At 40.7% G+C, this 27,677-nt stretch overlaps 1 protein-coding gene across 3 annotated transcripts; it reads left to right on the top strand.

Annotated features, from left to right (window-relative positions):
- Window positions 1-1,187: 1,187 nt before the first annotated feature.
- Window positions 1,188-22,732, top strand: TMEM196 (transmembrane protein 196). Of its 3 annotated transcripts, none has more exons than XM_074943344.1 (4): window positions 1,188-1,431; window positions 15,841-15,897; window positions 18,492-18,746; window positions 22,113-22,732. In XM_074943344.1, the coding sequence occupies exons 1-4, from the start codon at window positions 1,267-1,269 to the stop codon at window positions 22,182-22,184; spliced, it is 549 nt and encodes a 182-aa protein (XP_074799445.1). In that variant the 5' UTR covers window positions 1,188-1,266; the 3' UTR covers window positions 22,185-22,732. The 3 variants fall into 3 exon arrangements, with proteins under 3 accessions (XP_074799445.1, XP_074799446.1, XP_074799447.1); XM_074943345.1 differs by having other exon boundaries at window positions 1,188-1,425; XM_074943346.1 differs by having other exon boundaries at window positions 1,188-1,413; window positions 22,113-22,730.
- The last annotated feature ends 4,945 nt before the right edge of the window (window positions 22,733-27,677 follow it).

Here is a 27,677-nt window from a genome sequence, read left to right on the forward strand (position 1 = left end):
GGTGCAATAGGAGTGGGTGAACATGCTCTTTATTTAAGCAGCAAAATGACTGGTACTAAAAACTAGAAGGATCCAGCAACATTCAGCTCTGAGTAGTTGTGGCTCATTTGCTCTGGGTTGCATTGAGATCTGGATTGCACTGGTATAACAGGAGCATTTATCCTAGGGCTCTATTTGGGCATTAGCACTAGGGAAGTAGGGGTCCAAAAAATGCCAGGATCCTGATGCTGGATCTGAGTTTTTGCAGTGCTCTTGCTCTGAGGTCTGGATTTGATTGGTGCAACTCGAAGATTTACACTTGTTCTATATTGTGACAGCGTTGAGGGGGGCGGGGGAGAACATTCAGCAGAATCCAGCTTTTGCCTTCCCCAAAAGTTTTTCATCAAGGCACTCTGGTGCCAGCACCACCACTTTCCTGCTCCCTTGGCAGCTGGGGCGTGGGGGTAGGGATGTAGGAGGTGTGTGTTGGGGGAATGGGGGCGGGGGGGGGAGGGTTGCCTTGTGTTTGGACCCTGGGGCGGGGCTGCTATAAAGGCTCGCCTGGATATTGGTCCCAGATTCATACATAAATATAGCCAGGGTGGATTTTCCCCACTTCCCTCCCCCAAAAGAACCCACCCCAGTGAGGTCATTTCAATGGGAGTGAAGGAGGCGATCAGACAAGGTCGACTTTTCTGGAGGAGACACAGCCTGCGAGTGGAGCGTGGTGCTGAATTTAATCTGCGTCCCCCAGCCTCTGGGAGAGCGGGGGAGAGGCGCTGGAGTACAGCTCCAGCCCGGGGACAGCCGAGGGAGCCTGGGCCGGGCCCGTCAGAAGCCCCACTCCATCCCTGGGCGAGCCGAGCGCTCCGGTAGAGGCTGCTGGAGACGCCGGAGCGTGACCCCGGGGTGGGATCGGAAGAGGCGGCGGTACCTTGGAGAGCTCCGAGCCTGCCGCCTCGCCAGGCGCGCCGGAGGATTGGCCCAGCTGGCCGCAGCTGCGGCGGGCGGCGACTTGCCGGGCTCCAGGCATCTGCCAACGGGAGGATCCCTGTGTGCGAGGCTGCCTGGTGGGGAGGTGCGGGGGGGTGGGGGTTTCTCCTGTCCAGTGGCGGAGGAGAGCCGCCTTTGCCTTGGGGATGCCCGGCCCCCCAGCTGCGGATCTGACGCTGTGCCGCTAAGGAGGGGGAAGAAAAGTTTGGGGGAGCCCGAGGGAGGGAGGCGCCGGAGAGAAGGCGGATGGTTTGTTTTCCGGGCTGAGCTGGAAGGAACGATGACCCAGCGAGGATGTGCACCAGCAGCCACACCATTGGGAGCCTCTTGGTGCTCTCCGTGCTGGAGATAGGACTGGGGGTCTCCAGCGTGGCCGTGGGGGCGGTCAGTTTCAGCCTGGTCCTTGCGGAGCATAAGCCTCAGCTGGGAGACTCTTCTCCGGTATGGAGCGGGGTGTGTGTACGTTAGCCATTTCACTCTCTTTTTTTAACTCTGTATGGTGATGATCCGTTTGTGTGAACAAACCCCCTCATGCAGCCCCCCCCCCCCATGCATGCCGGGCTGGAAGCCTCGCTCTGTGCACTGGTCACGCACATGGGTAGGATTTGCACTTTCGGAGAGGTCGTCCCCCCCCCCCTTTTTTTTCTTTTCTCTTTTTTTGTATGCAAGTAATTGAACTTTCTCTGACCCTCTCCCCCCTCTGGTGTGAACTCCCTGGACGCTTGTGTGATTCCAGTGTTCGGAAGGTTGGGCCATAGCTTGCAAACCTGAAACCAACGGGGAGTTTTGCTTGTAAAAGCCAAAAGGCCCTGTCATTGGGCAGGAAGGGCTAAGGGCCCCTTTAGAATAATGGCCAGGGCGTTCCAGAGCTGCTGGGGGAGCAAAAAAAAAAAAAAAAAAAAAAAGAGTTTTTGGAGCTTTACAACATTTTCTTAGGATCAGGGACAATCTGAGCTTCTAGGAATCATTTAGCTAGAAAAATTAAAAATCTGGGCAAGCACAATTACCATCCCGCCGTGTTCCCCCAACCCCCCGACAGCTTTTTTATTGTAAGTGCCACCTCTCAGAACATATCTGATATATTTTCAGTTTGAGCCTTTTGTCTAGTAAGTGCCCACCTCCAAAAACAGTATGATAACTGATGAAGCCAAGACTTGCAAATAAGGACTATCTAGGGTAAACATAAGTGAGCATGTTTAAACTCTAAAGGGCTATTTGATTATGATTAAACAACTATATTGCTAAAGGGATTGTTTACTTTTTACTTCATAAGAAGCAGGAAAACTCTTGATTACTCACCACTGATGAAGCCACAGGTAATCTCTACAGGTCTCTTCTACCAAAAGGATTAATGTAATATTATCCTTGGCACTAATAATTATAAATAAATGTATGTACATAGTGCTGTAAATATTCCTGATATTGTACAAACATAGTGAGCCACAGTTCCTGCCCCAGACAGGAACAATCACAAGACAATACAACACACCTGATAACAGGTAAGAGAGTTACCAACAATAGCGCAGCTAAAGGGGGATTTCTGATTTAAAAAAAAATAGAGTGGCCAGGATTGCTCAAAGAGCCGTGGTTAAGGAGAAATTTGAAGACAGAGGGTGAAGTCAATGGGAGTTGTGACATCGACTTATATGGGTGCCAGGATTTCACCTCAAGTAATAAAAAATTACAATTGAAAATCTTTCAAAATAATGTATATTGCCTATATAATTGTCTTCTTTTAAATAGACTGTTTTTGCTTCTTTATAATATGCCTTTCAGCAAACTATTCTGCTGTCTATAATGGCTAAAGGATTGTATTTATATTGCTTTTAATTGGAATGTAAAAGTAGAAATCTTGGGCCGGATCCTCCCGCTCAACTGCACCCCTTTAAGGCCCTCTGTAAAGATGGCTTAACCAGCCTGCTGATGATTCCCAGGACTAGGGGGCGTAGCGAGGCATGGGGAAATGCTGGTGGTGTGGCAGATGAAAAGGGAGTGGCCAGAGTGCCACTCCTCTCTAAAAATCTGTGGCTGATAGAACATCTCTTTGTGATGTTCTATCGTAACTAGACACAACTTAGAGCAACTGTAGTGGGTTTAGCCCTGGCAGCTGACCTGCCTTCTTGCCAGCTTCCGGACTGTGGTACTCCAAAAGTGGTGTAGAGCTGCCTATCCTCCCCATTGGGTCTCCTACTAAGCATATCTTGGCTGGACCAGAGGTTCAGGCTCTTTGTATGTCACACAAAGTAACTGTGTTCTCATTCAGTGCTCTGGAATCAAGATTTTCCCTTTGTGGGGAAGGTAAAAGGGAGAAGGAGAACTATTACTTTGAACCTCCACAGGGTAAACCGCTGGATATAAGCTGGATAATATCATGTTTCCAGCAGTCATGTTACCTGACTGTGCAATGAAAGACCTTTTACCCAGTTCTGTGCTCACTTACATAGATGTAACTCAGCCAAGGCCCAGTGAAGATGTGGTTACCATGGAAACCTTAACTCTAGTGTTTGTGGATTTTAAATCACACACATTATATCTGTATCTGTCTATCATGTTGTGTGAGATTTAAAATCCACAAACACCATAATTAAGGTTTCCATAGTAACCCTCATTTTTATCAGCTTACAGGAGAAACTGGGCCTCCGCTGAGTGACGCCTACATAAGTGGGGTCAGAACTGGATCAAAGGTCTTTCGTGACATTTTCAGGTAATATTATTACAGGAAATGTGATATTTGCACAGGTATAATGTACACATATACATGCAAGCAACTGCATGCAGCTGCAATCAAGATTAAAATTGTTAATATTGAAATGACATTATCATTTCAATTATAGAATGTAATAATGTTGAGTCTAAAGCATATTAGCCCTCTTGTTAAAAAAATAGACTTTCTTGTTTAATAACAGCTGTCTTGTTTATGAGCCCGATAGCAAGGTACTTAACCATGTGCCTAACTTAAAGCATGTCAGTAGTCCCACTGAGGTCAATAGGCTAGTCACATACTTACATCTAAGCATGTGTTTAAGTGCTTTGCTCGACTGGGACCAGCGTGCTCTGCACAGTGCAGCATCGAGCCCAAAGGACCTGAATAGCTGGCAATGAAGTAAAAGAAAGATGTGAATGAGCCTGAATTAGGGTACTCATCTATTTAAAATACATGAGAAAACATATTATAAATTTATAATCCCACCCATTTAATTACCCTGTTCTCATAGTTTATGAAATTGACCCCTATTAAGGTAAAGAAAATTAGTAGAGAAAAAGATCCAAATGAAAACACCTCTGTCTATGACTGATCGTTCAATCTATCTAATTAATAGATGTTTATCTAATTTATTTACTACACATACAATATATAATGTATCTGTGCTCTTTGTAAAATATTATGGTGGCTGCAAGGTTATCAAAATCCTCTACTACAGTTGACATACTATTGATTTCTGGAGTTTTTTTCTATTTGTTTTGCATGTCTTATCATGATATATTCCACCTGCTATAGTTAGCTTCTCCAAGTGAGTAGAAATCATGTTACATTTCTAAATTCCACCACTTAAAATTCAGTTGTCTGACTTAGCATAGAAACAAATCAACCACTAGCATGAGCATGCTGAACTGCTCTCACACAAGTATAATCAACCTGATAGCATGCATTGCAATGGCTGCTGCACAAAAGAAAAATCAAAACAGTATTGTTTCAGAAAATATTCCTACATAACACAACCAAATGTTCAATGTTGTCAAATGTACTATAATCAATAAGAAATCTTAAGTTGTGTGTGTGTATATAAAGTATATTTATAACTATAATTCTCAAGTATATATGGGCCTGATTCTAATTTACATTAAGATGATGTAAAGAGCTTTATTGTAAATCAGACTCAGCCCCAGACCCAGCACCCATCCCCACCACACACATACACACACACACACAAACCAGGTCTTCAGTCAAATATGCCATTTATCTTCACTCATGTGGAGACACCTAATGATGCCCTTATGCTACAACACTCAGGAATGATAGTTTTCTCATTCATGAAGACAAATGTCAAAACACCTGTAAGTGTTATGCATTCTCAGAGTGTCAGTCAGTGGCTCTATAGAAACACAGGTAATCTTTCCATGTTTGTGATTATTGCACACCTAAGTCTTCCTTTCCATTAGGAACCTCCATTGTGAACCATTTATAATTTGTGGCACAAGTACTCCTTTTCTTTTTGCGAATACAGACTAACACGGCTGTTACTCTGAAACCTGTCATTTATAATTTGGCTATAAGAATTTGCTCCAATTTGACACCTGGAATACATGATTACAGGGAGTTTTTTATTTCCCAGGTTTTCAAAAAAGCAGTTTAGTCAGTATGGAAATTTCACAGAGTAAGAGATAAGTTTGGACTGTTAAAACAATGTTGGTGGTCTGTAATTTTAAAAAATGAAAGTTTGCCAATTTTAGTTGTCAGTGCTGAGTACTTGCCTAGTTTATTTTGGAAAAGAATAGTCAGACTAAAGGGTTATTTCAAAGGAACACTCAAACAGTTCACAGTGTTATTTAACATGTGGACAAAATGCAGATGTGCTGCTACTTTATTTAAGCATGTGCATTACATTTTCATAGATTCATAGTTTCCAAGGCCACAACTGTGATCATCTGATCTAACCTCCTGTAAAACAAAGGCCATAGAACTTCCCCAAAATAATTTCTATAGCACATTTTTTAAAAAATAAATCCAATTTTGATTTAAAAATTGCCTGTCATGGAGGATCTACCACAACCCTAAGTAAATTGTTCCAGAGGTTAATTATGCTCATTGTTAAAAATGTATACCTTATTTCTAGTCTGAATTTGTCTAGCTTACCCTTCCAGCCATTCAACCTTGTTATACATGTGTCTGCTAGTTTGAAGAGCCCATTATCAAATATTTGTTCCCTATGCAGGTATTCATAAACTGTGATCAAGTCACTCCTTAACTTTTTCTCTGTTAAGTGAAGTAGATTGAACTCCCTAAGTCTGTGTGTTTTCTCATTCTTTCATCATTCTTATGGCTCTTCTTTGAACCCTTTCCAATCCTTCTTGAGAACCCTCAATATCCTTCTTGACTTGTGGACACAAAACTGCACACATTATTCCAGCAGCAGTTGTACCAGTGCCAAACACAGAGGTAAAATAACCTCTCTACTCCTACTCGAGAGTCCCCTTTATCACACTAGCCTTGTTGGCCATAGCATCACAGTGGGAGCTCATGTTCAGCTGATTATCCATCACAACCCCCAAATCTTGTTCAGAGTTACTGATTTCCAGAACAGAGTCCCCCATCCTATAAGTATTGCCTACATACTTTGTTCCTATATGTATATTTACATTTAGCCATATAAAAATGCATATTGTTCCTTATGCTCAGCTTACCAAGAGATCCAGATCAATCTGTATCAGTGATCTGATCACCTCATTATTTATGACACTCTCAATTTTTGTGTCATCTGCAAACTTTATCAATGATAACTTTATGTTTTCTTCCAGTTCATTGATAAAAATGTTAAATAGCATAGGGCCAAGAACTGGTCCCTGCAGTACTCTACTAAAAATACAGCCACTTGATGATGATTCCCCGTTCACAATTACATTTCGAGACCTATCAGTTAGCCAGTTTTTAATCCATTTAATGTGTGCCATGTTAATTTTATATCGTTGAAGTTTTTAAATCAAAATGTTCTGTGGGATCAAGTTAAATGCTTTGCAGAAGTCTAAGTATATGACATCAATGCTATTACCTTTATGAACCAAATTTTTAATCTCATCAGAAAAAGATACCAAATTAGTTTGATAAGATCTAATTTTCCATAAACCTATATTGACTGACATTGATTAATAAACCCTCCTTTAATTCTTTATTAATAGAGTGGCTGATACAGGATTCTATCTTCTTGCCTGGGATTGATGACAGACTGACAAGCCTATAATTATGCAAGTCATCCCATTTACTCTTTTTAATATTTGTACAACATTAGCTTTCTTCCAGTCTTGTGGAACTTCCCCAGTGTTCTTAGACTTATTGAAAATCAATATTTTCATCAGACTAACCATGTTTTTGGCCTGCTCCTGTTGAAAAGAATGAGCTCAATGTAAGCAGAATCAAATCCTTAAGTTGAACACAGAATTCTGAAGGGCAGATGCTCAGCTGGGGTAAATTTTTAATGAAGCCATTGGCTTCGATGCAGCAATGACAGTTTACACCAGCTGAGGATCTGCCCCTGAAGATTTAACAGGTTTCCTTTTACGTTCAAACCCTCCAGCAAGATTTTCCAGTAGACCATTCTCCTAATCTTCAGGAAATTACATACACCATATACTCCAATGGAACTTCAGCATCTATCTAAAGTTCGGCACATATTTAAGAACATTGCTGAATAGGGATGGACTTAAACACATTCATAAATTCTTTGCAGATCTGAGGCCTTAGTTGATAAGCTAGAAATAATCTTCTGGTTCTGTTTTTTTTTTTAAAGGAAAGAAAAATGTACACAAGAACACTTACATACTCTGAATGAAACATCTGATGTGAAACAATAATAATCATGGTATACAGTGAAATTTATTCTGTCATTCAGTATTAAGGCCTGATTCAAACCCTGTTGAAGTCAATGAGAATATTTTTATTGTCTTCAATGAGTTTTAGATCTCGACATTTAGGCCCCTGGCAAGCAGGGTGTTTATTCACGACTGTGTTGGAATTTGAATCACCTGAATAGGTTCTTTTTTTTTTTTTTTTTAATTTTCTTATAGGGGGAGATTTTTAAAGACACAAATGGTAATTAAGCACCTAAGTCCAACTGAAAGTTAATGGGAATTAAATGCCTAACTACCAACTGTGTCTTTGAAAATCTCCCCATTGTATTCAATATGCTTTGCTGAGATCTTCTGAGAACATCTTTTCTTTTCTATAGGTTTGAGTTGGAGGGCAGGGTTGTTTGTTTGTAATCTCCTGTTTTCTTATGGCTGACCTTTTTTCTGTTTGGTCTGCCTACCTGCTGGATTCTCTCTCTCTCTCTCTTGCTTCCTGTTTCTCCTCTGACTTGATTTCCTTATCTGCTTGTGTGGATTTTGTGCTCTTTGTGATCCACTCTGAATGTTTTACCATTGCATTGCAATGTTACTCAAAATAGGAGCCCCTAGTGATTTCAGACACTTTCTCTGGTCAGTGCACCCATCTGGAATTTCAGCTTCTTTCTCTCTTTTCTTCAGTTAAAAAGTCAAGACAGTTAAATATCAGGATTTTCTTTCTTTCATGTTAGTGAGTTCAGTTTCCTGGCTTTGCACATGACTGTCTACTTCAGACTGCCTGAGCTGATCAGGAAGTTTACAAAGCGAAAGTCTCTGCTGCTTTGCTCTTTGGAGGCAGTATATAATAACAAAAGCTCTTTTTCCTTTGTGTTTTCTAAAACCAGACTTGTATTTGTATTTATGGTTTTCATTTTCAGATACCTTCCAGTATGAGAATAACTAAATTGGGAGTATAGGCCTAAATAAAGCATATTTTTGTGCTGCTTACTTTATCCTTTAGTTGTGGGGTAATCCTAAAAAATGTTGTTTTTTCTGTGCAGAATCTAGCAGGGATATGCAGAACTGGGGGGGGGGGGGTGGCTGGGAAGAGTGCTGTGGGGCTGGGGAGAGGCTAGAGCAGGCAGCCACATACCTCTCAGTGCCCCTCGGCAAAGGGAGGCTATGGAAGCAAACTACATTTCAAAGTATTGAAAACTACATTTCAAAGGCTATGGAAGCAAACTACAGGATGGGGTAAGACATGTCGACTATTATCGGCATGCTCAAAGGCTGTGGGATTTTGCAAAGGCATTGCAGGTGGGTGCGGGTCCCCTGGGACTCCTACAAAAATGGGGGCTGCTGGCCAGGGGCAGTGTTAGACACATGCAAGCCAGACAATTGCATCAGCTGTGAGGCAGCCAGGGTGACTGACTCAGTTACTTGTGAGAGTGGGACCCCAGAATCAAGCCAGGGGAGAGGGCAGATGGCAATGGCAGAGGAATAGCTGGTGCAGCTGCTCAGGGGCTCCTGCACTTCGGGGGTCGCTGCAGACTCAGGGCTGCTCGACTGCACAATATATATGCGGCACAGGCTGCTGCCATTGTCTGCAGCCTGGTGGAACCTCTAGGTAGAGCAGTGCTCTGCCCCCCACTGCCCACATTTGAATTTGCCCAGGGAGGGAGCCTCCCAAATGGTGGCTCTGCCATGAATTCTGATTAGTGGGACTGCCAATGGCAGAGCTTCCATTTTGGTTGGAGGCCCCTCCTCCTCTCCCTTTGCCTGGGCAAATTCAAATGTGGGCAGCAGGAACCAGTTTGCTGCACTTTCTAGATGTTCTGACTCTAGTTCTGGTGGCAGCAGCCGTGGTGGTTCGCAGCTTTGGCTCCCTCAGCAGCAGTTGTGGCTTTGGTGGGAGCAGTGGCAATCGTTCTACTGGTAGGAGCACTGGTGCAGGACCCAGGCCAGAGGGAGCAGATGGCACAGCGTGGACCTGGGCAGATGGGGCAACAGGGGAACAGAGCAGGGATGCAGAGGCAGGGACGAGTGGTGGGGGATGAGGGAAGTTAGAGTTTATTTGAATGTGGGACATGTGATGGCATGTGCAGGCCCACAATAAAAACCTGGTCTAGGACCCATCTTTTTGTTCCTCTGCCACTGGCATGTGGGAGAAAGAGATGGGGGGCCGGACCAGGTGGCGCCCAGTAAGCATTTGCTGACCTTGCTGACTGTTAAATCTGCCACTAATGCTGATTGAAGGTCCCTCCCTCAATGCCTGGCTACTCAGGTTGTTTTTTCAAGGCTGGTTCCTTTGACTTATCCCCATGAAAGATTTTATACTTTTCCTCAGCCTGAGATGTGTACATCTGGGCACTGAGTCATTTCATTTTTGTAAGGAGCTTAGGTATTATGGGGAAAGGCAATATATACAACACTTTAGATTAAAAAAGGAGGTAGGTAGATAGGAGGCCTATACTATCATTGCACCAGTGCCCCTCTATGCATATTTCAACTTTAGAAACGCAAGTCCAATTGTTTGATATTGTCTTTGCCTCCGGGAGGATAAATTCTCTCTCCATGAGTATGTATTGTTGTACAGCTCCAGCCAATGATCTTACTGTGTTTCCACTGTAGGGGGCAGTGCATTCTCTGCAAGTTGCAGTCTATGCTCCATAGGTCTCAATCAGTACCAGCACAGAGAGGTTAGTGGTGACGACACAATCCTCAGGCTAACCCCCATTCCCTCATTGGGCAAAGAAGTGTTTGAATCCTTTGTAGTGAATCAGAGAGGACAGCAAGGTGAAATGGTATGAAGTAGTTGAATGGCAAGTGCTGCATGGCTGCATCCGTCCTCTTATGGCTTATTATCACCGCTAGGAAATGTAATTATATCTAAACAGGACTTTTAACAATGGAGTGATCAAAGTGACAAGATGCTGACCTTGCTGGTCAGTGTAAACAAGGATGAGTCATGCTCAGCATCAGTCAGCTAGTTGTGGGAAACCCTGCACCCAGCAGCTCCATAGTTAAACATCCAGTTTAAACAAGATTAAATATCTTAGGGAAGATGAAGTCTTAGAGGCCAGCAATGGATGGACACAGTGTGGCAAGACAGAAAATGTTGCATTCCAGCTGGCAGTATTGTGAAACCTAAGAGTTCAAAACTCAAACGACAGATCAAAACAAACCCATTAGATTTATTTCCAATCTGAACTGCACACAAGCCCTGCTTTCAGTACACATGGCCCCCTGCCTCCCACGTACATTACACCACTATTGTCAGTAATACTGAGTCCTCAGAAAAACCCAGAAAATATATGGGAACACACCATAATTCCACGGTGGGGCACTGTCCAATTGTGTGTGCCTGGTTTGCCAGTAAGACAGCACTGGACAGAGTCAACGACATAATCTCCCATGATGTCCCATTCTCTCCAAAGCTTTCTGGGGTTTTCTGAGCTGGGTGAGGCAACTGAGTTTTATAGGCTAGAGTAGCAGTTCCCTGAGTAAGCTCCCTAAATCCCTCTACTCCCATTGTGCAGCAGATTTGCACCAGTTCCATTGGGTCAGGATACGCCACCATCAGACAAAAGAGGGATGGACTTAGTCATACATTTTCATAGGATTTTAAGTTGCCTGAAACATTGGACCAAATTCATCCTGGGTGTAACTGACTTTCATAAATAATCATTATTCTATTTATTGGGCAATCCCTTTCTCTGAAAATGTACTGAGCGTGACGCACAACAATCCAAAAATACAATAATAATAATAATAATACTGTACACTCAGCAAGTGTTTTTCATCCCAGCATCAAAATATGCTTCATGAACCTTAGCAAATGTAGCCTCACAGCATGCTTGTGATATAGTCAGTAGACATGGCGTGACCTGTCAAAGGTCACACCAGAAGTCTGTGGCAGTGCCTTAATCACTGCAGAGCTGACACCAACAGCTCCTGTGTCCTGGCCCAGTGCCTTAATCACAAAACACTCTTTGCTCCATTTATGTTGATAAAACTCCCTTGATATGGTAAAAGATACTAGAGCTTAGGGCAGTTTAGCACTATTTAATATCTTTTTAGAGAACATCACAAGGGCTAAGGTAGACCTGCAGTGGTGGCTCATTTCTTAGTCACTGGACTGTCACTGAAAATGTACATTAATCCATTGGTTCAGGATGAGCTGATGCTACCATCACATGGTGGTTTGAGAAATAGCTTGCTATGTCTAGGAAGGACAGTAAATCAATAGCAGATCTTTCCAATTAGTGGATTCCAGTCCACATGAGCAAAGTGAATCTGTAAGTCTTCTGTTACTCTCTTGGCAGAATGTAAGGCTGATATTACATGTTCAGGGAGCAAAGATGTTGCTACATTTTGCACTAGCTGAAAGCAACGGAATGACTTTTGATTGTAGCCTGAAGTAGAGGGAATTGCAATAGTCGAGTCATGATGGGTGGGATTTTCAAAAGTGCTCGGTATTGGCTTAAATCTGCTCCCTTTGAAGTCAATGGTAAAACTGTCATTGACTTCAGTGGGACCGGAATTAGGCCAATGTTGCAAAACTTTTGAAAGCCCATCCAATCTGATCTATACCGTGAAATACACTGCTTGAAAATAGAGGGAGTTTTGCTTTTTACATAGTTAAAATCTGCTAGTTATATGTTGAAAATAATATTGATTATATTTTCCGGATCCTTTTTATAAGCTTGCTATAACCCATAAATGCTCTTTTCTCTATGCATTATTTTCCTTTTACTCCTGTCGAGTCACCATTAGAAGGAAACAACATTATTTAGTCTGCTTACATTATTTAGTCATCAAGTCTAGATGCGATTTATTACAATATCTTGAACAAAGAATTGTTTATATTTTCTGTGTGGACGCTGAGAATCACAAAACACTATATGTGAAAACTATGCTGTCAAGCAATTAAAAAAATTCATCATGATTAATCACATGATTAAAAAAATTAAGCATGATTAATCCCACTGTTAAAGAATAATAGAATACCATTTATTTAAATATTTTTGGGTGTTTTCTACATTTTCAAATATATTGATTTCAATTACCACACAGAATACAAAGTGTGCAGTGCTAACTATATATTATTATTTTTTATTACAAATATTTTACTATAAAAATAAAATAATAGTATTTTTCAATTCACCTAATACAAATAATGTAGTCCAATCTCTTTATCATGAAAGTGCAATTTACAAATGTAGAATTATATAAAAAAACCCTGCATTCAAGAATAAAACAATGTAAAACTTTAAAGCCTACAAGTCCAATCAGTCCTATTTCTTGTTCAGTCAATCACTCAGACAAACAAGTTTGTTTACGTTTGCAGGAGATAATGCTGCCCGCTTCTTGTTTACAATGTCACCTGAAAGAGACAGTAGATGTCTGCATAGCACTGCTGTAGCCGGCGTTGCAAAATATTTACGTGCCAGGTACGCTAAAGATTCATATGTCCCTTTATGCTTCAACCACCCTTCCAGGGGACATGCATCCATGCCAGTGACAGGTTCTGCTCATATTCATTTTCATCATCTGAGTCAGATGCCACCAGCAGAAGGCTGATTTTCTTTTTTGGTGGTTCAGTTCTGTAGTTTCCGCATCGGAGTGTTGCTCTTTTAAGACTTCTGAAAGCATGCTCCACACCTCATCCCTCTCAGATTTTGGAAGGCACTTCAGATTCTTAAACTATGGTTTGAATGCTGTAGCTATCTTTAGAAATCTCACATTGGTACCTTTTTTGCGTTTTGTCAAATCTGCAATGGAAGTGTTCTTAAAATGAACAACATGTGCTGGGTCATCATCCGAGACTGCTATAACATGAAATATATGGCAGGATGCGGGTAAAACAGAGCAGGAGACATACAATTCTGCCCCAAGGAGTTCAGTCACAAATTTAATTAACACTTTTTTTTTTAATAAGCATCATCAGCATGAAAAGCATGTCCTCTGGAATGGCGGCCAAAGTATGAGGGGGCCTATGAATGTTTAGCATATCTGGCACGTAAATACTGTGCAATGCCTGCTACAAAAGTGCCATGCAAATGCCTGTTCTCACTTTCAGGTGACATTGTAAATAAGAAGCAGACAGCATTATCTCCTGTAAATGTAAACAAACTTGTTTGTCTTAGCCATTGGCTAGTAGGACCGAGTGGACTTGTAGGCTCTAAAGTTTTACATTGTTTTGTTTTTTGAGTGCAGTTATGTAACAAAAAAAAATCTACATTTGTAAGTTGCATTTTCATGATAAAGAGATTGCACTACGGTTCTTGTATGAGGTGAATTGAAAAATACTATTTCTTTTGTTTAGCATTTTTACAGTGCAAGTATTTGTAATAAAAATAATAATATATAGTTAGCACTGTACACTTTGTATTCTGTATGGTAATTGAAATCAATATATTTGAAAATGTAGAAAAATATCCAAAAATATTTAATAAATTTCAATTAGTATTCTGTTGTTTAACAATGTGATTAAAAGTGTGATTAATCATGAATAATTTTTTTATCACGGTTAATTTTTTTGAGTTAATCGCGTGAGTTAACTGCGATTAATCGACAGTGAAAATATGAAATACACTATGCCATAAACTGAAGTTAATCTATAATGACAGAATTTTGAGTGAAATTCTAGAATCCCACGTAACATCTGAGTAAAAGAGCTTTATGCACGTATCTTGCTCAAGAGCTAGAAGTTTGAAATGTACCCCAACTTGAGGGGGAGACAGGCCTGGGGGTCGTAGTGAATCATCTCACTATCCCTGCAATTGGTACCCCAGCCTATGGGGTGTAGTAGCTTCTGTAGTCCCTCCAGCCATTGCATTAATGTAAACATAGATCCAATAGCTTGCTACTTGACCCACTCCACATTTCCCCTTCATGCCAGCATATATGGACTGGCATGAAGCCTATATATCCTGTGCTAAGTATCCTAGTGAATAACAAACAAAATCTAGCTATTACTACTGTATGCAACTGATTCAGTGCAAAAATTAAGGATCTTGATTTTTTGTGCTCATCTGTGTGCAAACACCTAATAAAGGGTTGGTTTTTTTTTTGTTCCAACTGTGTATCGCAACCACTCAACAACTGAAATATTTAATATGCCAAAATTATGTGAGGGAATAAGACATATATGGTATAGTTTATACAGACCCTAAAGGTTAACATTATTTTTACTGACTGTGTAGGGGGCCAGGTCTGTCTTGTGATGTTTTCTTCCCAATTACGGGCCAAATTAAGGTTTTCCATGGAAAACCCCACCAAAGTGCAAAAGTTGGGTGGAAATGTCCATGGCTTTAAACCTATGTAGTTTCTTCCCAGTCTTTCTGTGATGTGGTAGGGCTAGTCTCACTGAGCACAGAGAAGAAAGAATAGCCCTCTTAGCCCATGGGTTTGAGGAAAGCCAAGGAAATCTCTTAATGATGTTAGGGACTCAAAGAAGGCCCAGTGCCTCTACACGACTACTTATCCCACCTTACCCTGTGGCCCTTGTCAATTTAGCTCCCTCAGGAACTGTACTCCCATTGGTTCCCCGAGCAAGCCTGAGTTAACATGCACACGTAGGGGGGCAGGAAAAGCCATTCACAGAAAGCAAAAGGGGCACAGACAGAGCTAAAGTGGATTCATTCAAAAATCATTTATGAGCCCTAAATTTGCGTAAAGAAAAAGAAAAGGCTCCTTTCTATGGTATGTCAGACAGCCACATGTCTGAAATATGCATGCCAAAACAGGCTATAAACAGTCGTCACTGTATATTCATTGCAGCTATTTCAAATGTTAGGCCAAGATTCTGCAATCTAATTCACACAAGTGAACTTCTGCTCCTGTGCTGAGGCCCACTGGCTTCAGTGTTACCCACATGGGCTCCCTGAGTGGTTCAATTTGTAGAATAAGGGGATAAGTACTTTATATGTTTTTAAAGTATCAGAATACCTGCTCCATATTGCTGATCACTGACTTGCCAAATTTAATATCTGAGCAATACGAGGGTAAAAGAAGCATCTTACACTGGTAACATTTGTTTTTCATTTTTTGTTTATCCTCATAGTTTAAAAACAGACATTATTTAATTTTTGCTATTTTTATGAGCCATCACCCTCAGACTGACTTCTCATCCTGGTTTCTTCCTGGATAAATGTGTTTACTGCAATGAGTTATAACTTCCAGAAACATAAAATTTGTAATAAAAACACTGACAATGGTAACAACTGTATAACCTTCTGTTGTGGTTCCCCACTGCAATAACAGAGCAAAGTTTAATCTAGCTCAAGACCTTAGACTATAAAATAATTGGTATTTTTTTCCTTGCAGTTTCTGCTTTGTGGTATATGTGGAATACTGTGTGCCAAAAAAAAATCGGGACTTGTCGTAAGTTTTTGCACTGCATGCATTATGCATAAGTACTTGAAATGTAAACTGCTGTAACTTGAACTCTTCACCATAGAATCATCCTTCATTTCCAAAATGTTGCTGATAAACAAAATTCAATGCAAAGTAAACACAGGCTGGCAAAGAAAAACAATCAGCTCTTTTGTTAACACAGCAAAAGGAGGACATTTTAAAATGGTCTATAAAGTCATGTCAAAAAATGTAGCCCCTGTAGTTATGCCCGTCTCATAGACTCATAGATTCATAGATATTAAGGTCAGAAGGGACCATTATGATCATCTAGTCTGATCTCCTGCACAACGCAGGCCACAGAATCTCACCCACCCACTCCTGCGATAAACCTCTCACCTATGTCTGAGCTATTGAAGTCCTCAAATCATGGTTTAAAGACTTCAAGGAGCAGAGAATCCTCCAGCAAGTGACCCGTGCCCCATGCTACAGAGGAAGGCGAAAAACCTCCAGGACCTCTTCCAATCTGCCCTGGAGGAAAATTCCTTCCTGACCCCAAATATGGCGATCAGCTGAACCCTGAGCATATGGGCAAGATTCACCAGCCAGATACCCAGGAAAGAATTCTCTGTAGTAACTCAGATCCCACCCCATCTAACATCCCATCACAGGCCATTGGGCCTATTTACCATGAATATTTAAAGATCAATTATTTGCCAAAATCATGTTATCCCATCATACCATCTCCTCCATAAACTTATCGAGTTTAATCTTGAAGCCAGATAGGTCTTTTGCCCCCACTGCTTTCCTTGGAAGGCTATTCCAAAACTTCACTCCTCTGATGGTTAGAAACCTTCGTCTAATTTCAAGGCTAAACTTCCTGATGGCCAGTTTATATCCATTTGTTCTTGTGTCCACATTGGTACTGAACTTAAATAATGCCTCTCCCTCTCTGGTATTTATCCCTTTGATATATTTATAGAGAGCAATCATATCTCCCCTCAACCTTCTTTTGGTTAGGCTAAACAAGAGCCTGATTCAAGTCCCATTAAGATCAATTGAACGATTCTGAATTACTTCAGTCGGAGTTGGATTGGGGCCTTTCTGACCAGGACCCCATTCCTGCGAAGTAATATGTGTGTGCAGGATTGGCCCCAGGGTTACCGTGCCAAACTGATCCCAGAAATTTTAGCTGTTCACTGTTTTTAATTTCAAACTGAGTCATGATTAAACCAGTTCTAAAATAATTACAGATGTTTTCTGTTTCATATAAGAATCTGAAGTATAATAACCTTTCTGACTGCAGACAGATGGTATAATTGCTACAAAAGCAACTGCAGAAATATTTTATCTGTTAAAAATATGATCCTATTATAAAGCCCAGTGTTAAAGCTTATTTATTGTTTAAGTTTATTTCAGTATTAAAACTGGCTTTAATTTTCTATAGGCCTGACTTTTCTCTTATGTACACAAGAGTGAATTGGAACTAACTCCATGGAGATATGCTCATGTAAATCTAGCATAAGTGAAAGAAGAATCACTCTCTCTAAGGTTACTTTTGAGAGTCAGTGAACTATTCAATTTCCTATAAGAGTGACTGTCACTTTTTAAAAAAATTCTGAGGACTTCTTTATTGTGTGGAGCATCCCAACCATGCCTGATCTTTATAACCCCCATTTCTTTTGTCAAATCTGGTGGGCTCATAGATCACAAGAAACAATCCCTTACTGGTGGACCATGAACAATAGTTTGAGAAATATGTTCTTGTTAAAATTACCATCCCATTGGCACACAGCAGTGATCCACTGAGTACTGGTGGTCCATGGAGCGGTTTCAGGAGCTCCACAAAGTTGCTTCCATCACTGTGGTAAAATATCTTTGTCTTCAAGCAGTGACACTTCCTGCTACTTTTAGCCCAGTTTAGATGTTTCTGGGACCCCTAGAAGAACTTTCTGACCAGCTAAACTTAAAAAGTAGCACCTCACTGCACTCTGTATGCTTCAGGTTTTTCTTTGTCAGTTTTTTCACTTGTTTAAATTCAACCATGATTACATTTGCAGATTGCACAAAAGCTGCAGGAGGAGCAAACAAGGAGGCCAGGACCAAACTGCAAAAATTGACCTGAAGAGATTAGAACAGGAGGGGTGGGTTGGGGGCACAGACAAGCAGGAGAGATTCAGTAACAATACCACTAAAGCACTGCACTCAAGCAGAGGAAATAAATGGCACAGCTATGGAGTCTGATCTCACTATACTTTACTGATTTAACTAAGATCAAAATCAGGCCTTTGAAGTTTAGGCTAGAGTTTTGAATATACAACTGGAAGGAAATTAGGAGGCCTGAATCCTAGTCCAGTTTTTCCATTGATCAGCCATCACCTTGGGGAAGTCACATTACCTTGCTGTGCCTCATCTCTAAAATATGGATAATGCTTACTTCCTAGACGCAATCGTTATTGGGGTTAGTAATTAAAGTTTGTAAAGTGTTTTAAATTATGTGTGCTATAGATGTGCTAAGTTTTATTATTATAGTCAGGCTAACTTTCAATCTGAGTGAACATGTCTGTGACGGTAATCTCTGAATAATATCTTTGTGACATTGCCTCTCTTCTCTCTCCTAACAGATGATCCTTTTTTCAGCCTGTTGCATCTGCGGACTAATTGGAGGAATATTAAATTTTCAGTTCCTTCGTGCTCTGACAAAGAAGTCCTCCACGCTCTATTCTTTGCATCTTACTTCCATGTCTCTTGCATGCATAGGAATTGGAGGTTGCACACTTTCTTCCTGGCTCACTTGCCGGCTAGCCAGCTATGAACAAAGGAGAATGTTCTCTGAAAGGGAGCATTCCCTGCATCATTCCCATGAAATGGCAGAGAAAGTGAGTTGGGCGCCTTTCCTTATTTGGTCTGCTTTTCTTACAAAGCAACTGTATGTGTTAACATATGCAATTATATAGTGTTGTTGTAGCTATGTTGGTCTCAGGATAATAGAGAGACAAAATGGGTGAGGTAATTTCTTTTAAGAAGTTGGTCCAATAAAAGGTACTACCTCACCCACCTTGTCTCTCTAACATATGAAATAACTGGCACTAAGTTCATTCAATTTTCAACTACATATGAGGAAGAGCTTCTGGGAAATAAAATGTTAACATTCTGTATAAGCTTTATTCTGTTGCAGTATATGTAGTTATTTTTAGGTGGTGCATCTTTGCAGTACATCCATTTCAGTGAAATACATCCATTTTCAACATAATTCCATTGTATAGCTATTCAAAGGCCTCGCTTCTAAACATAGCACCTCATAAATAATTGAAAATCTTAGTTATATGAATTATCATGTATTGTACTGGGGAAAAAAGCACAGAATGCTTTCTGCACCCACATCATTTCATGTTTCCAGGATTTAAGCAATTCTTTCCTCTCCCTTCATACTCAGTTTAAAAAGCAGGCTATGTAACCACAAAGGCCACAGTTTTCATTTACTAAAGTTAAGCACCTAGATCCATATTTAGACACTTAAATAAATAATCCTGTTTTCAGAGGTACTGAGCACTTACAGCTTCCACTGGTTAAAAGAATGTTGTTGTTTTTTTAATGTAGGTGCCTAAATAGGGATTTATGTGCTTTAAATTTAAGGTTGAAGATGTTGGCCATGAGGAATATAGGATTCTTAAAGCAATCTAATTAGTGTAAGGATATGCTTCTTGCCCTGGGAGTGAAATATTCATTTTGATACTGGGGCTTCTATAAGGGCAGGGTGCCCTATTCCTTTCATTCAAGAGGTATAGTGTTTATAGAGCAGGGGATCAGGAGTCAGGAACACGGGTTCTATGCATGCCTTTACAACTGACTCACTGTGTGACCCTGCCCAAATCTGCTCTGTGCCTGTTCACCTGCCTGCATTACATATACCACCTCCCGCAGAGGTACATTAATTCATATATATAAATCTTTGTGAGATTCTTAGATAAAATGTGATGTAACAGTGAAAAATATAATAAGGGAAAATGGCTACTTTTCAGCCTGATCACTATTCACTACTTTCTTAACTGAGATTAGATTCCATGCAGAACTATAGCCTGGACTCACCTAAAAATGTTAAGAAAATATTGCTACATTTTAAAAAATTGCCACAATTATATATTGCTTTAATATGACTAAACTTCATTATTTCTTTTGAATTCTGTATGTAACAGTCAAATGCACCTCCTAAATGTCCCAATTATAATAATAATCTCTAATGCAGTACTTTCTAATATGATAATAAAACATAATTTGACTCGAATAGTATCTTTCATGCACACTCTTTCACAAAATCTTTACAGAGTTAAATAGCGTAGGTACTACGTTAAAATAATGTACAGAGAATAAATTAAAGGGGAAGAAAAGATAAATTTCATACAAGACAAAGTCAATGAGGTAGATACAGGAAGACTGTTCAAGGTGGTAAGAGCTGCAAAGAAGAAGGCTCTTGCATCAACAGTGAGAAGAGGACAGAGAGGAGGCCTTATGCAAGATAAGAACAGGGAGAGGAGTAGAGAAAGACCATGCCTGAAAGGACAAATCTTTCAAAGTACATTAAGCCCAGGGCATGTCTTTTAAAGCAAGGGAAGGCAATTTAAAAATTAATAATAAATTAGGCCCTAATCAAACATACATTTAAAGTGTTTTATATACAATAATATTTTGTATATTATATACTGATACAGTAATATAGACATGTACTATATGTGCATATGTTTGTGCTATATTTATTGTATAATTGTTATATTTATATTAGAGATTGAGGGGTATTGAAATAACCGACCTGCCCAGCTGCCCGGTGGTTCCCCTGACACCAGAGTTACCTCCAAGGTATGCTGAACTCTAGGCAGCTACCATGTTATGACATGTCACTTCAGAAAGTCCCACCTCTAAGAGGAAGGCATAGTTTCAGCTAATCAATGTTGGCTGATGCTGTGATGTCACTCCCAGAAGTACTGCATTCAGGAAAGGTACTAACAGTCAGTGAAATAATTCTACATGGTGGAGTGCTGTGATTTGGAAGTAAGTCAAGTATTTAAAATATTCACTCTAGTTGTAGACATCCAAACAATCTTGTAGACATCCAAACTGTAAGTTCACATCACTTCTAATTTATATGCTTCTTCATGTCTTAAATCCAACACCGCTTTTAAACTTAACTATGGTTTTATTGTTTAGAATAGACATGTCAGGAAAATAATGATTGTGAATATTTCATTCTGAAATTATAAGTATTCAAATAGCAAATGCTGGCAATAAATTAAAGTGATAGAAATGGGAAACAGAGACTTTCACTTCATGGTCACTAGCTCACACGTAACCCAGCTGACAGAGCATTACTATTATCTAGAGCTGTGAGACTCAGACCTCAGTGGTTCAGAAGCCAAATTAGTGATCAACATTACTCAAAAGAGCCACAGTAGTGTGAATTCATTGTTTCATTTACTATAGTACCATATATGCATATTTGACCAGTATGACTTGGAACTATTTAGTTTATATTATTCTCAGAGCAAAATGACTGCCCATTTTATCAACTTTATTTATTATTTTATCAACTACCATTGGTTAATAGCCTAGTAAAAGCATCCTGATTGGCTCATAACTTAAATTGGTTAATAATCAATTCACACTGTGTTTTAATATCATGTGTTGCAAAGGACACATTAAAGAGCCACTTGCAGCTCTGGTGCCTTAGTCTGAGTATCACTGATCTAGAGGTTGATTGACGGTTTATGTGAAATGGCTTTGGTGACCTCAGCAGATCAGTATCTACATCACAATAACCACTTCCAGAGCTCGCATTAACTGGCACCCTTTGGGGGCATCTCAGCAGAGAGGCCAAGGTCTCCATGGACATGGAGACTTACGATTTCATTCCTGCTTAGAGTGCCCTCCGGGTATGAGTGGAAGCACAGTGGCAGGACAGTGTGAGGAAGTTTGCACTGCTGCCACCTGTGCTGCATATCTGTTCCGTGGATGAAGAATGCCCATCTCTAGGGCAGTCAGTCTAGCACCTTTCGTAAGAACTCAACTCACGTGAAAAAAATGTGGTGATTTTTCTTTTTATAATGTGATTTTTTTTAAAAAAAAGATAAAAGCTTCTCTGAATGTTGACATTCAGGGCTTGTTAAATACTTACTAGACCATGAGGTAAATACTTTTTCAAGATCAATAAAATAATTTTAATTTTGATCAGTCCTTTTTTCTTCTTGTTACAGGAAATGACAGACAATATGAGCAATGGAGGACCACAGCTGATTTATAATGGAAGAGTGTATGAAAAGATTTAAAAGTTAAAGGGAAAAAATATTTTTATGATTTTCTTCAGGACAAACAGACACCAGGAGACTGATATGAAATGGAAACAGTCTTGACTTTTATTGCTAGAATTTCAGAACTGCAGAACAGCACAGTTGCATTTACCTTTAGAAACATACCTGAAATTTCTCTCCCAAGGATTTTGTGGATATACAGTATTTATTCACTCCACCTCTATTCCTTTTTTTCTTTTTGTCTGAATAACGTTCCAGAATTATTATAGCACTCGAGATAGACTTTTCAGACTCTTCTTCTCATGAAGACTTTTTTAAAAAAACCCATTTAAATGGAGAGGGTTTAACCAGAAGATTGTACAGTGGAGAGAGTGCAAATTAGACTTGTAAAAAGCTTGCATTACACATGCAGAGTCCAAATGAGTGAAAGATGAGAGTGCTGAAAACAACACTGATGTCTTTGTTTTGAAAGACAGAATGCTTTAAGAATTCCTTAAATCAAAACCTCAACAATGCCTTGTTGTAAAGAAATTGTAAATATTTCCAATTTGTGAATGAAGTATATTTCGTAATTTGTTCATAATAGATGACAAATAAAATGAAATCTAAAACTGAGAATAATTCATTTTTGCTTGTTAGAAAGATCTGTTAATCTGGATCATTGTATTTGCATATTTTCACAAAATATCAAAACGTCCTTAATAGGGGGTGGAGCACAAACAAGCTGGAAGACGGTGAGGGTGGAATGGTGGAATGGCTGGGGCAGAACTGCACCTTGGCGAGTCTGCATGCTTACAATTGCCCCTGGGGGCTATTGAAGCAATGGTACATCTCAAGGGCAGCACTCAGCACTAACCTAGTATGTTTCTGGGACCAAACAGGTCCTCACAGACCCTTTATAGAGGAGGCATAATCTGCACCATAGCATGTATAATAGGTGTACATATATGGCAAGCAGAAAAATATATACAACATATTTTATAATATACATGAACATATGCAATATACATGTATACACATTTAGGTACTATACATAGACAGTGCATGATTGTATGGGGGTGATGTAAAAATCCTCAGCATGAGTTTTATATGGTACATTTGTGAGTGGTAACAAAATATAAGTGAGTTATGTTGGGCTTCCCAAATGATGGCAAATGGAATTTTTAACCCACCCCAGAGCATATACTGTAGGTATCATGTGTTTTGCAGAAAATGAATTAAGGAATGTTTTAGCGTTTTTAGAAATTTTATTCATGCTATTTAAAAAAAATCCCTCCATTATAAAGCCAGGTGCCGTAGTTACCCAGAGTGCATACATAAAAGGCTCAGAGGGAGCCATAAAAACCTCTGAAATGATGTAATATAGCTTTCTTTTATACATAAAAATATCACAGCCTTGAAGTCTCTTAGCTTGAGATATTCTAGGGCATGGGTGGCCAACCTGTGGCTCTGACTCCAGGGCTGGAGTTACAGGTGGGACTATTCATGTGCATAAAATGAAGCACCTGAATACATTTTTGCAGAGTAAGTGCCTAAATGGGCATCTCAGGAGCATCTCAGTGCAAAGGAATCCTGGCAGGCGTAGAACTAGAATAGACAGCTCTGCGGAACTCCCACTGCACCCAGTATAAGGGGAGTTACTAGGGCAAGGTAGGAGGGAGATGGAGTGTGACAGAGGAGCCGCCAGAATAGGGTTGCCAACCTTCTCATTGCACAAAACCGAACACCCTTGTCCGGCTCCTGCCCCACCCTTTCTCTGAGCCCCCCCGCCCCCACTCTCACTCACTTTCACTGGGCTAGGGCAGGGGATTGGGATGTGGGAGGGGGTGAGGGCTCCAGCTGGGGGTGAGGGCTCTGGGGTGGGGCCAGAAATGAGGGGTTCAGGGTGCCCAAGGGGGCTATAGGCTGGGGCAGGGGTTGGGGTGTGGGAGGAGGTTTGGGGTGTGGGTTCTGGGAGGGAGTTTGTGTGTGGGAGGGCTAGGGCCGGGAGTTGAGATGGGAGTGGGGGTGCAGGAGGGAGTTTGGGTGCAGGAGGGGTTTCGACCTGGGGCAGGGGGTTCAGGGTGCGGGCTCTGGCCAGGCAGCACTTACCTCAGGCAGCTCTCAGTCGATGGCACAGTGGCGCTTAGGCAGACTCCTTGCGTGCCCTGGCTCCGTGCTCCGGAAGCAGCCACCATGCCCCTAAGCGGAGGTGAGGCCAGACAGCTCTGTACAGTTCATGCTGCCCATGCCCGCAGGTGCCAACCCCACCCGCAGGTGCCATCCCCGCAGCTCCCATTGGCCGCGGTTCCCAGCCAATGGGAGCTGCGGAGGCAGTGCTAGGGCAGGGGCAGCACACAGAGCTTCCCTGATCGCACCTGCGCCTAGGGGCCGCAGGGACATGCTGGCCACTTCTGGGAGCTGCGCAGAGCCAGAGAAGGCAGGTAGCCTGCCTTAGCCCTGCAGTGCCGCTGACTGGACTTTTAATGTCCCGGTAAGTGACACTGACCAGAGTAAGGGTCCCTTTTCAGCTGGGAGTTCTGGTAAAAACTGGATATCTGGCAACCCTACTCCAGAATCCAGATCAGAACTCTGTGACTTAGGCTTGTCTCTAGTTATTACATTTGGGATGACTGCATTATTTAGGGGCAGCAGGTTCCTAAACTTTTTAGAATCCCAAAACAAAACCAACAACCATCTATATGAAGCAGTGACACAGTGAAGGTACAATATCTTGTGAGTCATCAGAACTAGAAATAAGTGCTTTATCCCACTAGAGAGCAGCTGGGAATTTCTTATGCTATAAGGTATTTTGTTTCAATCCCTGGAAGGACATGAGATCTCAGACGTTAAAATCATGTCATTATTTCGAGTAGAAAAGCTATTTACTTATTTTTGGAGGTTTATAAAAACAGAGCCACTGATCCTGCAAACACATCCACGCACACTTATCTTCATACATGTGAGTAGGTCCAGGTTGGGACTGCAGTTATAATTTTTCTTTCCCTGTGACCTTCATTGTACTAAGGTAGCCTGGCTCTATGGACAGAGGATTACAAATAACTAAATAATAGTCCCACAAAAATATATTAAAACATCTTTAAAAATTCAGGAATAGATTTTCTGTCAAATATGCCACATAAAACCAAAAACATAAGGAGGTTTTACTTATACTTTATGTATAAAGTATACTTTACTTATAAAAGTTTTTACTGACACTTATTTTCCATGTTTTGCAAAACTTACTTGGGCCATTGTCACTTGAGGAGAATAATGCAGCATTCTAAACTCATGCTCATAAAACCTTTATACCACATCACATTATTGTGCATGTGGTCTGTGTGTATCTATAAATAAAATATATTTATATAATAAATACACACACAATTTGATTTAGGGTGTTTTAGTATTGCAGTTAAGCTGTCTAGTGTCTAAAGCTATTTTTATTTGCCGTCTAATAAAATTAGTTACAAAATGTGGGCTGCAGAACACAGTCGCTGAGAAATTATATTACAGTTTTGTAATTCAGATATAATTCATAATGCCAGTACTGCCAACCCCATGCATTCACAAATCATGTGTCAGGCCTTAAAATATCATGAGATTGGTTTGAAATCATGAGGGTTTTTTTTTTTTCCATTTGCTTTCTGGTGTTTCAGCCTTTACCATTCATGTTTTCAAGCTTTTCTCTTCACTCAAGAGGGCTAGACGCTTTCTTCACATTTTAACTGAAAACCGAAATTCTTGAATAATCACATGACTACAGAAGGTTAGACTTTAAGAAAAGCACCAAAGGTTGTGAGACTCATGATAAAATCATGAGAATTGGCTACACTGCAATACAAAACCTTTAATCAGAAATTATACCCTAACTATAGTAATTAATTAACTAATTAATTCTTTAAGGAGAAGCCACTTGGTAATGGCTCTGTGAGAAGGTCCTGCTTATGACCTTGAAAAGGACTGTTTTAAACTTTGAGCCAAATTTTTAATTGGGCCCTAACCCCGCTTCCACTAGCCCACAACTGTGCACCACACTTTGAGTACCAACAACTATGTGTGCAAGTCATTAATACACACAAGACCATCACCTCCCAGCCTGGCGGTGGGTAGTGGTGGTGGAAGATCTAAGGCCCCTAGACCCCAGAGAGCACCCATTTCCTCAAGTTTTGCATAGGGAAGGCAGTCCTAGAGGTTGTCAGCTATCTGAAGCCTGGATCCCAATCATACAATGGAACTGCACAGTTCTGCTACTTTGCAGGGCATAGGCACTTGCAGAGGTATGTGTGTGTGTGTGTGCGCATAGGTTCTGGGAGGCGGGGGGCAGGGGAGTATAATTAAATTGCTCTTTCTTACTCTGCTGCCAAGTCTGTAGCATGTAGACAAGCGGGCCAATGACTACAATATGAGATTTACATTGACGCCTTTTATGAAAGCCTTTTAAATGCAAAACTGGTGATCAGTAATTGACTATGTAATTGAAAAGACTGCATCTGTCAGAGAAATACAAAGAGCTGCAAAATATGTTTAACAAGCTCTTTCTGATCATTTTTTTCTTACTGGTTAGCTCAGCTGACACTACTGACTGTTGTCTGGCTTTTCAGTACATGTGACATACTAACTAAGGCCAAATTTTTAAACTTGGGTGTCTAAAAGTTAGGCATCAAAATCCATTTTTGAGTTCCTAAATAAGTGGCATTATTTTCAGTGATGCAAAAGCACCCATAGATTTTGATTCAGTTATTCCCAATTAACATTGGTGTAAAAGTAGATTCAAGCCTAAGGTATATTCAACATGGAAAGCTCTTCCCCTTTCACAGCAATATAAAACTTTAGGCAAAGTTCTTAACCCCAGGAGGGTACAGGAAGGAAAGAAAACAGTACTATATCTGAGTGACTTCTATATTTGTCTCTTCTATATTCCAGTGACGTGTCCTATGAGGCCCTTGTATACCTATCTTGGCCCCATAACATCCCAGGAAAATTGGACTAGGATTATCCAGACAGAACCAGTCTCTGAATAAAATACACAGTAGATTTTATAAAATACAGTTTGATTAGAATGAACATGCTAAATCCACCAATTTTTATGAGACAGATTTTTGACCTCTAGGTGTATTTGAAAGGTGAGATTAAGGACCTCAGTTAGAGGGAGAAACTCCAGAGGAGATAGAGGAGCCCTTCAGCAAACTGGTGAGATGCTGCCAGAGAAAACTAAAGAGGAAGAAATTAGGGACTTTCAAAGTAGATGTTCCTAAACTCAGTAGAGCTAGGACTGATTAGCCCCTACTATAGCCACACTCAGCCACAAGGGGGTGTTTGGGAGGCAACAGTGCCCTTTCTTCAGGCCCCCCAGACCCACTCACTCCACTGGGTTCCAGCTCAGAAACAGCCAGAACCAGTCCTTCTCAGTCTGTCAGATTCTGTCACCCTTAACTCATTCTGAGCAGCATCTTCCTACACGAGCGATCCCTACACTACTTGGACAGTGGAAAGTGGACTACAAGTGAGTCTAAATATAATTTAAGCCCA

The sequence above is a fragment of the Natator depressus genome, chromosome 2 (genome assembly GCF_965152275.1).
Source record: "Natator depressus isolate rNatDep1 chromosome 2, rNatDep2.hap1, whole genome shotgun sequence".
In the NCBI taxonomy this organism is placed as follows: domain Eukaryota; kingdom Metazoa; phylum Chordata; order Testudines; family Cheloniidae; genus Natator; species Natator depressus.